Source organism: Caretta caretta, chromosome 1, assembly GCF_965140235.1.
Source record: "Caretta caretta isolate rCarCar2 chromosome 1, rCarCar1.hap1, whole genome shotgun sequence".
In the NCBI taxonomy this organism is placed as follows: Eukaryota; Metazoa; Chordata; order Testudines; family Cheloniidae; genus Caretta; species Caretta caretta.
Window position 1 is genome coordinate 64,248,036 of NC_134206.1, and position 13,159 is coordinate 64,261,194.

Sequence of the window (13,159 nt, forward strand, 5' to 3'; positions counted from 1 at the left end):
ACTATCTGTTCTTACATCTGTATGTTGAGTAACTTTTATGCTAGGGAATGAATTCTCCTCAGTTCGTCTCTCTCTCTCTCTCTCTCTCTCTCTCTCTGTTTTTCTTTATCTTGCATTATTTAATTTGTTTAGTATATTGTTAAACACTGCTTAACTTGGTTTGTAGCTTCAAGACCTTTGTAGGATTTTTCTCCCCTTTTTTGCGTTTTCGAAGTTTCAGAAGTAAATCACTATGAATAAACTTGTTTCTGTCACCTGTCAGCTAGTGTTTGCAACATCACTATTCATCTCCAGATCAGTGACTGTGATGTTGCACAACACTAGATTATAACCACACCCAATGAACCAGTAAATAGATTTTTATCATTTCCCTGCCAGCAGGCTGAAATTAGTGGGGAACATGTCTCATCTTTTCCTCAGTAGTAATCAGAACCTGTATTTTTTCAGCAGTATTTCCTCTTAGCCAATATTGCTCAATAGTCTTGTTTTTTAAAAATAGTAGCTTCAGAAAGACTCTTGATAGGGCACCACTCACAGATTTGTGCAGTAGCACAAGAAGTATAGTAGAAATGGCAAAATTATTAATAGAGCAAAACATAACAGAAAACAGAGCAGTCTAGAAAAATTCTAGCTGCCTGGGTTTTGGCTGAGTAGTTTGGGAGGTGGGGTTTGTTGAATGAGTAAAATGTCCTTATCTTTTCAGTACTATTTGCAGTAAAGGTGGTCAAATAAATTTTTAGTCAGGGCTGGTAGACTTCTGTGTCTAAATCAGCCTTGTTAAATTGGCTGGTTCCCTGGCCAGGAACAAAATCTACTTGCCCATCTTTACTGTAAACATCAACACATGCAATTCCATACAAAACACACTGCATGAGCATGCGCACCTACCTCACTCACTACTTGGTTGGCTCCCTCCCTCCCAGCATCCCACATTCCATCTTTCTCTTCAGGTTCTCACAGTGCCCAGTGTAATATCTCAGCACTCCAGAAGGGCATTAAGCAATGAGGCTTTTGCAGTGTGGTTCTTTCTCCCTTTTGTGACTTAGTCAAATACACCCCAATTCACTGTCATTCATTCCTCTCCCCACTCTGTTACTGCTCATCATCCTGACTTGATCACTACTCCATTAACTCATAATTGGTCATCTCCATCCTTTAAACTTCCCTTCTTTCTTCCATTCATGGATTATTTTCTGCCTCAACAAATCTATTAACCAAGGGTCAGTTTGGGGAAAAAAGATGATGGAATTCTTTCAAGTTCTGCCCATAAAATATGCTCTGCCTATGTATGTCACTAAAATGGATGCTGCTCACAGTCGATTGTGTAGATATGCAAAATGTAATCATGTGGCACTTAGAGCCTCTTGATTGGGGAAGAATATAAGTCATGGTGTCTCCCAAGGGCTACCCACTTTTGGTATCAAAATGAGCTGTTACAGTGCACATATGTACCCTCCTTGTTTCTTGAGGAATGTAATTTAACAACATTAGAGTTTTAAATTATCATTGCTGCGTGTTACGGTTAACATCTCACTGAAATGAACAGAATAGTTCATTCTTCAAAGATATTGTTCCAGGCTCTCTGTGGTCTTATCTTTGTATGGATAACACTCAGCTGAGTTTTTCTTTGCAAGCATAACAACTAGGAGATTTATTATTTTATTTTAAATGGAAGCTGAAATTCTGGAGAATAAAGTAGTAGCTTCAGAGAAGAGCTAGTATGATGTATAAGAACATAAGAGCAGCCATATTGAGTCAGACCAAAGATCCATCAAGCCCAGTATTCTTTCTTCCGTCAGTGGCCAATGCCAGGTGCCCCAAAGGGAATGAACCTAAAAGGTGACCATCAAGTGATCCATCCCCTGTCACACATTCCCACCTCCTGGCAAATAGAGGCTAGGGACACCATCCCTGCCCATCCTGGCTAATAGCCATTGATGGACCTATCCTCCATGAACTTATCTAGTTCTTATTTGAACCCTGTTATAGTCTAGGCCTTCACAACATCCTCTGACAAGGAGTTCCACAGGTTGACTGTGCGTTTGTGGGGGGAAAAAATAGTTCTGTTTGTTTTAAATCTGCTGCCTATTAATTTCATTTGGTGGCTCCTAATTCTTGTGTTATGATAAGGAGTAAATAACACTTCCTTATTTACTTTCTCCACATCAGTCATGATTTTATAGACGTCTATCATATCTCTCCTTAGTCATCTCTTTTCCAAGTTGAAAAATCCCAATCTTATTAATCTCTTCTCATATGGAAGCCGTTCCATACCCATAATCATTTTTGTTGCTCTTTTCTGAACCTTTTCCAATTCCAGTATATCTTTTTTTGAGATGGGGTGACCACATCTGCACACAGTATTCAAGATGTGAGCATACCACAGATTTATATAGAGGCAATATGATATTTTCTGTGTTATTATCTATCCCTTTCTTAATGATTCCCAACATTCTGTTTGCTTTTTTGACTACTGCTGCCCATTGAGTGGATGTTTTTCAGAGAATTATCCACGACTCCAAGATCTCTTTCCTAAGTAGGAACAGCTAATTTAGACCCCATTATTTTATATGTATTATTGGGATTATGTTTTTCAATGTGCATTACTTTGCATTTATGGCCACAGATTGGATGTTTTGGAGCCCAGATGTTAACTTCAACAACAGCTTTCAAAGCTGCAGTGACTGCCTTAACCCTTCCATCCCAGTGGGGTCTCCTACCCCTGAGGGAATTCTGTGCCAAAAAATAATAATTCTGCACACAGTATTTGAAAATTCTGCATTTTGTTGTCAAAATAACACAATATAATGATGCTGGTTTCAGTTATTTTGCTAATTTATTTCAAAATATCTGTCAGCAAGTACATCATCTGTAACAATATAGCCCCAAAAAGAAAAAAAGATTCTGGTAAATTTTTTTTTTGACAAATAGATTCCTTAGTAGGCATATTAATACAGAACTTTGTGTAATTCATTTTAATTACAGTACAGAATTGTATTTCCTGCATATGTCAGAAGCAGTGCAAAGTTAGGGGAAGTTAGGGGTAACGGAGGAGCTGCAGGAGAGGGAAGGAGCCTAGGAGTGAACCTGGAGGGTGTTGGGTGTGAGAAGGTTTTTTGCAGGGCAGGAATTGTTAGAGAGTTGGAAAGCCTCCCTCATGCGGACCTTGTCTGACCCCAAGCCTCTCCCATTCAGTCAGGCACGTCTGCCCCGTCCCTGCACTCCCCATCCCTGTGGATCTTTGCAAACCCCCTCCCCAGGCTCAACGCTCTCACCCCACTAGCTCCTGAGTCCATGCCGTCTGTTCCCCCCACTAGCCATTCTGAACCCCAGTCTGTGACCCCCACAGCAGCCCTGTACGTCCCACTCTGTCCTAACCTGGATCCGCAGGTAGGGTTCTGTGATGAACTTCTATTCCTTGGGAAATTCTGCAGCACTGGGCAAAGAATTTTGTATTTTCTCACATAAAATACAGAGGCAAAAGCAAAAACTGCAGCATTCCTTAGGCAAAATATTTTTTGTGCAGGAAAATACAAAATTATGCAAGACAGAGGAATTCTGCATGTTCGCAGATGTGCAGAATTCCCCCAGGAGTAGTCTCCTCAGGGTGGTAGCAGCTGCCTCAGTGCCTTACCCTCTGTCAGATTTTAAGTCTTTTCCTGATGGCATGTGCCAGCACCTTTCCTCTGAGCTGTTCCATTTGCAGTGCCACATCCCTCATCTCCATGGAGGTGCTTGCTGGGGGCTCTTGAAATGTGGTCACTAGAGTTTACCTTGAGTTAGCTGGCATGAACTGTAGGCATTTTCACTTCGTGAAAGATAGTGAGGGTGCATCCCCAAATGTTCCTTCCAAGACACATCACTTTGTGGTTTTCTGTACAAATGGTAAAGGTTTACAAAAAAGTGTGTAGGCAAGTCCATAGGGAAGGAGCCACTGGCACTGCTTCCCTCCCTCAAAGGAGAGAAGGCTATGTCGAGGGGTGGAACTGCTTGAGTGGAGACTGGCTGCAATGGCCTGAGGCAGGGCTTGCCCAGAGAATCTTCTGGGCTCAGCCACCTAAGCCTGACACAGAGTGATTGAGTTGAGAGGGTTCAACAAGGGCCATTGTAGATGCTTGCTCACTTGCTTTGTTTCTGAATGGAGAAAAAGTGAGTAGAACTCCGTCTACTGGCAAAGAATGCAGTAGCAGTAGCTGCTCCCACAGTGCTGGCCCAACAGCTGCAGTGTCAGTTAAATTAAGTTCACGTTTTGGATGGATTTAAATTTATTTTACTTACTATGTATGTATGAGGAGAGAAGGTAGGTGCTGATGGGTTTCAACTGGAGTCAAGTCCAGTTTTCTGTGCTGGAAGGACAGTAGTCCTCCTTGCCTTTCCCCTCCAAATTAATAATTTAAGTACCCTGTGTTGCAAAACACTCATTCAGTAATAGATCTGGGAACATTCTAACATTTTCCTGTTTTCTAATTTTAATAGGACTTTACAGACCCCAGCCCAAGTTCCAGTGGTTGTTTCACCTGGAAACCAGCAGTTGCATACTGTAACACTCCAGACAGTGCCTCTTACAACAGTGATAGCCAGCACAGATCCAGCATCAGCAACAACATCCCAAAAATTTATTCTCCAAGCCATTCCTACTTCGCAGCCAATGACAGTACTTAAAGAAAATGTCATGCTGCAGTCTCAGAAGCCAGTCTCCTCTTCTTCATCTATTGTCTTTAGCCCAGCCCAAGTTCAACAGGTTCTCACCAGCAATGTGCAGACCATTTGTAATGGAACAGTCAACATGGCTTCATCTTCATCCTTCAGTGCTACTACTCCTGTGGTAACTTTTTCACCGAGCAGTTCACAGATGGTTGCTCATCCATCTGGCACAGTGATCACTTCAGTTATCAAAGCACCAGAAACTAAACAGACTGTTATACAAGAAATGATGAAAGAGGAGGTAGAAGAGGACACAACAGATGATACTGAGCAGTCAGAGCAGAGGTTCCAGCAGCAGCCTTTTGTGATGGTGGTATCCAATTCAAATGGATTTCCATCTAACATGCAAGTGAAACAGGAAAGTGAACAGTTGGAATCCAATTTATATTAATAAACAAAAAAATCCCTGTGGATGATTATTTTCATAAATGTGATGGGACCTTTACAGTTGTGTGTATATATATGATTTGATTCTGAAGCAGATGTTACAAAGCTACTTAATTTCTACAGTTAATTGTTAGAAGTCATGCATTAGAATGAGTTTTGATTTTCTGTTAATTGCTAAATGTTATAAAAATATAAAATTATGTAGTGCTCATTTTTCAAAACACAAGCATGAAGGAACATGCATTTTATACTATGAAGACTTTGCTGATTTTTTTGTCAAAAGTTCCAAATTTCTTACATATTATGCATTTTCAGTTTTGCTAATTTACATTGCAATACCATATTATAACATTTTCTATTTAATCTGTAAATGTGTCATTTAACTTTTAAAACAACCGTTACTTTCTACAGAACAGCATTTTCATTCCATGTGTGTGAATCTTACCAAGTTTACCAAATACTTATTGCATACCAATGAACTATGTCAGATTTTACTTTGAATAATGGATAGTGGCAACCAAGCTTCCTCTTGTTGCATTTTTGCAGCACAGTCGTTTGGGTGTGCAAAATAAAAATACACTCCCATTAAGAGAATACATAAAGCATTTACATATACCAATAATGGACAATGCCAGATCTATATGTGTTTATATACACACATCAAATATACTTAATTACAGAAACTAGTGGCATTGCTACGGGTGCAATTATTTCATACTATTTTGTGGCTATGAAGTTAAACAATCTTGCTTTCTATTTCAGATTATTTTGTATGGGGGAAAAGTGAAATGTATACAATTTATGCAAGTGTGGTGAGATAAATACTTTTGAGACTCTTTTTCAATTGTAAATAATGTACATTTAATTTCACAAAAAAGTTTTTCAGCTAATTTGTTTCCATAGAGCAATTTTTGATAGATACAAATAAGATCACTATGTTTAGAGATCTAATGTTATATGTATTCATATTACAGAGTGAATTTGTATTTAAAGACAAATTTTTAAATGATGGAACCCTACTGAACCTGGGTTCTTTGTCTTTTGTATTTTTAATTGGTTTATTATGAAAATAAATCAAGTGGAAATTTTTTTCTGTATTTACTTTAGAGTTTTCTTACCAATACATGAATATAGTGTTTCTGGCAATCTGAACTGTATTGAGAAATAGAGCAATATGATTAATTAGTGATGGTCTGTGATTTGGAACACATTAGCAGATGAGCAGTTTACGAATCAGTTCAGGAGAACTCAGGATGAGAAACTGCTTCTCAAGCTGTTTGTCTGAGGATGTGACAGCACTATGCAGTACTGCTATAGGAAAAGGTGAACTTCAGCAGTTAAGGTGAAGAATGAGCTAAGTTCAGAAATATGTGCTAAACAGGTCCATTGATGTGGCATTGGGCACAGATGGTTTAAACTTTGTCCCCTTACACTCACCTGTGAAAGCCTCTGTCAATCCACAAATGCATAATTCTGGGACATCACTGATACAACAGATTGCATAGGACTTCTGGGATCAGTGATACCACAACATGTTTCATTCTGGATTGTCTTAATAGAACACAGAAGTACTGGATGATTTCGCAAAGTATATGGGGAGGAGAAAGGGTGCTTAAAACACATTATCCTAATATCTCTTCTTGGGAACTTTAAAGAAACATTTTCTAGGCTTAATTCAGTTTTAATTTTAGTTCGCAGTTCTTTAAAGTTCAATTGGTTTCCATAGCAAACCCCTTTACCAAGGAGGTATAGCTCTTGGCCATTTTAATTTACATCAGAGTGAAAGTTTGACAGAATTTGTATACTATTTGAATTTTAATTATCTTGTGTTAAACAAATCCGAAGTATTTTGAGAAGTTTTGTGTATTTTTGCAAAAAAGTTCATAACATAGAGTATTGCAAGTTCTTTCAGGGAGGGAAATACTTAAAATTAATAAAATTCTACTAATTATATTATGCATAATGTGAAAACCAGGTAAAAAGCTCATGGATTCAGAACTGAATATTCAGGATTGTTAATGGTTTGGTTCAAAAAATTAAAATCCATCCTCTCATTGGATTTAGTACTCGATAGAATAATTCTAATACTTAACTGCTTCCATCAATCTATGTGGTTAAAAAGCACTTGTACATAAAATAAATCTTAGGAAAACATTGCTATTATAACTGAAACCTCTGTGAATTATAGTATTAGCATAAATTTCATTTTTTTTATAACAAAGTAGCAGCAGAAATGTGGTAGGCACTGTAACCGCACACACAATAGTCCCCATCCTGAAATCCTTACAGTGAAGGTGGACTAGGCACCTTACTGAAAATGGGGCTTTGATTGCTGATTGGGCCTGTATGCCACAATATAAATATTTAGTAATACAAGAAAAACTGAGGTGATATTTAAAAAACATTCCCTTCTGTGACTCAGTCACCTTGTTATCTCCTGCCTCCAGCAAGAAGAAGGTTTGTTTGTGCTTGACTGGATGTCGGCTTCCTGATACAGTACTCCCAGTCTGTTAGCTACCCAAACGATCTCCTCAGGGCCTGCCAGTCCAAACTTTCATGGATTCCAAGGCCAGAAGGGACCATTGTGCTCATCTAGCCTGATCTCTTGTATAACACAGGCCACAGAACTTCCCCAAAATAATTCCCAGAGCAGATCTTTTAGAAATGCATCCAATCTTGATTATAAAAAGGTTAATGATGGAAAATCCACCAAAATCCTGGATAAATTGTTCTAATGGTGAATTAACATGTCAAAAATTTAGTTTATTTCCAGTTGAAATTAATCTAGCTACAACTTTCAGCCACTGCATTGTTATACCTTTATCTCCTAGATTGAAGCGCTGATTATTAAATATTTGTTCTCCATGTAGATACTTCTAATCAAATCACCCCTTAACCTTCGCTTTGTTAAGATACATAGACTGAGCTGCTTCACTGTAAGGAATGTTTTCTAATCCTTTAATCATTCTTGTGACTCTTCTCTGAACCCTCTCCAATTTATCGATATCTTTTTTGAATTGAGGGCACCAGAACTGGACACAGTATTCCAGTGGTGATCATATCAGTGCTAAATACAGAGCTAAAATAACCTAATTCCTATTAGAGATTCACCTTTTTATGCTTCCAGGATTGCATTAGCTCTTTTGGCCACAGTGTGACATTGGAAGCTCATATTCAGCTGATTATTTACCACAACTCCCAAATCTTTTTCAGCATCTCTGCTTCCCAGGAGAGAGTCCCCCATTCTGTAAGTATGACCTACTTTCTTTGTTCCTAGATGTATACATTTAACCATATTAAAATGCATATTGTTTACTTCCACCCAGTTTACCAATGGAGCCAGATTGCTCTGAATCAGTGACCTGTCCTCTTCATTATTTCTCTTTCCCCAATTTTTGTGTCATCTGCAAACTTTATCTGTGATATTTTTGTTTTGCCTTCGCCTTGCAGGTTAACAGTAGGTATACCACAGCCCCCAAGCTCCTCTGAAAGCATCTCCCTGTAGTATCTCGCACCAGTCACTGGACGTTCTCAGAAATTACACACACCTTGACTCGTACAACTCAGGATCAGGTCCTTTATAACATCTTAGCACTGATATATATTTATAGTACAAATTTATTATCAAAGATTTAAGAGATACTGAGTTAAGCAAAATGATGGAAACAAACGGTTACATATAAAACAGAGTATAACACACTTCTTAGAGTGCAAACTTTAACAGGCTAAAATCCTTGTCTAAAGTAGTTTCTCATGTAAGGCAATCTCCAAGCTTCACTAACCAAGATGCTTGGGATCCACTTTTCATGAATGCAAAAAGTTTTGTCCTTTTTGCTCTCTCAGTGATGGATAAGAAAATATCATTTTGCTTCTCCTTGTATTTCCCAAAACTCATGGTTTTGTCCCTAGAGTCAGGATGACCCCCATGGTTCCTGCCCTAGTGTTCTTGCTCTAAGTTATCTTCACATACTTGCACTGACTCCATATGCAAAATGAGCTCCCACTGTGTCTGCTTACAATGCTTAATTGACACATGAACCTATGCAGACAGGTACATACCTTTGGCAAAACTTGTTTGTCAACCCTGCCTCGGACGCAGATTCTAAAATATATTTTCAGTACATACACACAACTCCTTAAATATAATCTATATATACATCACACAACAATTGAGGATCAGTGTGATGCTGCCTTTCATTTAAGATCTCACATAGCATACGGTTTTCATAGTATTTATCTATAAGGTCAGGTGCTGTTACACAGAACAATGAACCTTTTCCAAGCGGATACCCACGGGCCTTTGTATCACACCCTCCCACTTCCCATATATATCCTAGTGCCCCAGTCTGCTTGTTCCCCTATTCTGCTCACTCTTTTGCTTCAGTACACTGAACTCTTCTTGCCCCTGGAGTGATAGACAGGAAAATCACACAGCAGGCCTTGAATTGTGACTGACTAGGGCCAGATGTTGAACTCTCTCTTTTCCCCCCGCCCACTACCATCTTGCTGCAGCCTTCCTTAGTTGCGTCCATGGCACTGGCAATCAGAATGAATGATGCCAACTTCAAGCTGTAATCAGGTGATAAAACCAAGCAACCACTGATGCGGCAGCATTATTCTTCCAAGAGGGTTAACACCTTTGTAATTGCTGGTAACTGCACCCTTTAGGCCCTGTGTCTTACCCACAACGGCCCTACCTGTTGCTCCTTCCTTCCCCCCTCACTGGATTGTCTCAAGGCGCCTGCCTGCCTGCAGGTAGGAGGCAGTCCCAGCTGAGTAGAGGCTGGCACGGGTTAATGACACCATGCCTCCCCCTGGTAACTGGACTTTCGGTTTCGGTGCCATTTAGGGTTCCCAGCTCCCCTTTTTGAGCAGATTTTCCAGTTGAAAACCGAGCACCTGGCAACCCTAAATGGCACCAGGACCAAGGTGCCACAAGTACTCCTTTTCTTTTTGCAAATACAGACTAACACGGCTGTTACTCAAAAACCAGCTAGGTGCCAACCCTGTGTTCCCCACATGCCAGGGGAACAGCCAGGAAAGGAGGCCTCCCCCCCCAGTGGCGGTCTGGGCCTCTCTGCTGTTGCTGCCTGGGGAAGACCCAAAGCGCTGGGGAGGAATGGGGATGGTCTGAATTACCGCTGCTCTGACAGCCGGGGAGGGGGTGGGGGGAAGGAGCAGTATGAACAGCAGCAGCCACCACCCCGCGGGCGGGCCCGCCTGCTGCTGCTGAAGAAGAGGGGCTGGTTATTTCACAACCGCAGCTGCTCATGGCTAAATTCACAGGAGCGCACCCTTCCGCCCAGCAGGAGAAAGAGCAGCTGGCTCCGCTCCAGGGGAGGAACGCCGCCCGGGTGGGGGCTGGGGGCAGCCTCTCCAGCCCGGACCGAGCCTGGAGCAGCAGACCCCAGGCAGCGCCCCTTTGCCGGCGGGAACCCGGCCTAGGCCGCAGGAAGAAGAGGGGGGGGCAGAGTTTGGGGGTGCGGAGGTGCTAGCAGCGACGACAGCCATGACTTCTGCCTCGCCGCCGCGCCCGGGGCGGGGAGCCCCTGCACACAAGTGCCTCTTTCCCCAGGGTTAAATCTGCGGCCTTCCCGTGCCAGGCCCGCTCCCGCCCGCCTCCCACGCTGCAGCGGACGGACAGGTTGCGGCAGCTGGAGGCCTCGCTGGCCAGGGGCTGGGGTCCCGCTGCCGAGCCGGGAGCCAGCAGGGCCCGTGAGCGGGGCGGGCGGGACGTCTGCCCCCAGCCCCGCGGAGGCTCGGTGAGCGTTGCCATGCCAGCCACAACGGGGCGGGGCAGGAGCCGGCTGAGCGCGCCTCGCTCCCAGTCCTCCCGCGCTAGGGGGCACGAGGGAGGATCCTGCCCGCAGGGGCGTTCGACTCGCTCGCTAGCAACCAACGAGCGGCAGCGACGGGGGGCCGACCGCCTCGGCCTCCCTTCGTCACGTGGGGCTGACCCGCGGCGGTTACTGGACGCAGGAGAGTGACGTCACTCCACCCCCTTCGGTCCCCTCAGTCTCTGTGCGCGCGCGTGCGCCGCGGGACTGCGGGCGGGTTCGTGGCTCCGCTCTCACAGCGGCCAGGCGGGCAGCATCATGGCGGCGGCCCTGGACCCGGCCCGTCCGCGGTGAGTCTCCCCTTTCCCCCGCCTCGCGGCCCCGGCCGGAGCCGCCGCGGCCCCCCTCTAACCGCGCGCCGCTGTGTTGTTCTCTCGCCAGGTTCCCGGACGGTGACGTCGAGCAGGACCCCGGGGCGGCGGCGCAGGTGAGAGGCCGGGCGCGGCGATGGGCGGGAGGGCGACTGACAGGGGCCCGCGGGGCGGGGCAGCGGCCTGGGCATCCCCTGTGCCCTGAGCCTCGCCCGCGCTGCCCTAGCAGGGACCACCCCTGTCCTCAGCGGGAGTTGGACCCGCGTGTTGGCTTGTCTCGAGCTAGGGCCTCGGCTGGTCGCTCGGCCACGTGTGTCACACCTGCAGACACGCGTGGCCGAGCCACCAGCCGAGGCCCTAGCTCGGGGCGCGGCTGATGCAGCTCAGGGCTTGTCTACACTACCGTGGCGGGGTCGCTCTAGGAGACGCAGCTACCTGAATAGCGCAGCTGAAGTCGATGCGCTTAGGTCTACTTACTGCGGTCAGTCGACAGCTGGCGCTCTCCCGGTGACTCTGCTGGCGCTTCTCGTTCGGGTGGAGTACTGGAGTCGATGGGCGACCGCTCAGCGACAAATCGACCCCCCGCTGGATCGATTGCTGCCCGCCGATCCGGTGGGTAGTGTAGACAAGGCCTCAGTAGTTAAGGCTATGTCGAATTTCTCTACTTAAAACACGTTAACATTAGCGTATGGTTAGCGTTTTTGTTGTGGCTCCTGTGAGAGCACCTTTGAGCCCTTTAGGAGCTAACAAACTGAGCCTCAAAGTCTCTGTAAGTATAACGCCCACAGACCCTGGTCGTCAGTGGGTGGGATTGAATGTGGGACTTCTGGAGCTTAGTGCATGAGCTAAAAGTCAACTGGCTGTGAGCTAAGGCTGTAGAGCAGACTCATTTTATTTCTCTCTCTCACTAGTCTCGTTGCCACTAGATGGGACACAACACCACACTCAGAAGGTGTGTGGGTTACACAAGGTAGAAAAGTGTCATAGAGCTGTGAAAATGGAGACACAGAGTCCTGAAGTGATTTTCCAGCAGCCTGGCTGAGTTGGTGTTAGGGCTGGAATAAGAATCCAGATTTCTTGACCTCATTTTCTCTCTAATACTAGACCATAATATCTCTCCATGGGACTGTTTGTTATTATGGAGGCTGCCTCAAGTAGCTAGTTTCAGCACTAGCATTTTTGTAATGTGCTAACTAAGTGTGCTAAGAGCATTATGGGCAACGATAAAAACAGGATCCCAGCTCTGAGTAGATTACAGTTTAAATAACATACAGATGAAGCATGTTTTGCAAGGAAAGATGCAGATTGACTGAGCAGAAAAGTTTTATGCATGACTTTAATCGTTTTTGTTTTCTCTTAGTCTACACCATAACTGTTTCTTTCAAAGGAGATACTTGGGTTAGGAATAAATTATTTTTGAAGAGAGGGTAGAACCATATCAGGCAGCAAAGGAATAGATTTCAGGTATAGTACTCCTGGGGGAATTCTGCGCCACTGCGCAATGCAGAATTTTGCAGAAATTAATGTTTTTTGCACAGAATTTCCTTTCCCCCACAGAAATGGGCTGCAGTGCTTCTTGCTGCTACTAGGGGCCACTGGACCCGGCAGAGCCTAGTTTGTGATAGAAGACACTGTCCTGGGGGAGGCGGGGAAGAGCTAGAAAGTTCCTGGCAGCTGCAGTTCCCAGCACACCCTCAAGGAAGGAGAGGTTTGGCGCACAGGAAACTCCACACAAGTGCCAAACTAGTTGAAACTGGTGTGATTATGTAGTGTTATTTTGACAAACAAAATTTGCAGAATTTTAAAATATTGTGTGCAGAATTTTTAGTTTTTTGGCCCAGAATTCCCTCAGGAGTAGTATAGGGAGCAAAAGAGAAGATGAAAAACAAGTACTTAGGATACTGATATGAAATTGTACAA

The 13,159-nt window shown here is 43.9% G+C and overlaps 2 protein-coding genes across 14 annotated transcripts in view; both read left to right on the forward strand.

Annotated features, from left to right (window-relative positions):
- The window catches only part of ELF1 (E74 like ETS transcription factor 1), a 140,286-nt gene extending 134,106 nt beyond the window's left edge, over positions 1 to 6,180 (forward strand). For all 13 annotated transcript variants that reach the window (XM_075128772.1, XM_075128762.1, XM_048851406.2 and 10 more), the window contains one exon: positions 4,477 to 6,180. In XM_075128772.1, coding sequence (XP_074984873.1) covers positions 4,477 to 5,095 — 619 coding nt within the window. In that variant the 3' untranslated portion in view covers positions 5,096 to 6,180. The remainder of the gene's footprint in view (positions 1 to 4,476) is intronic.
- A 4,891-nt stretch (positions 6,181 to 11,071) lies between these two features.
- Positions 11,072 to 13,159, forward strand: part of SUGT1 (SGT1 assembly cochaperone of MIS12 kinetochore complex) — a 49,780-nt gene continuing 47,692 nt past the window's right edge. Inside the window, exons 1-2 of the mRNA XM_048851520.2 lie at positions 11,072 to 11,218; positions 11,310 to 11,355. Coding sequence (XP_048707477.1) covers positions 11,187 to 11,218; positions 11,310 to 11,355 — 78 coding nt within the window. The 5' untranslated portion in view covers positions 11,072 to 11,186. The remainder of the gene's footprint in view (positions 11,219 to 11,309; positions 11,356 to 13,159) is intronic.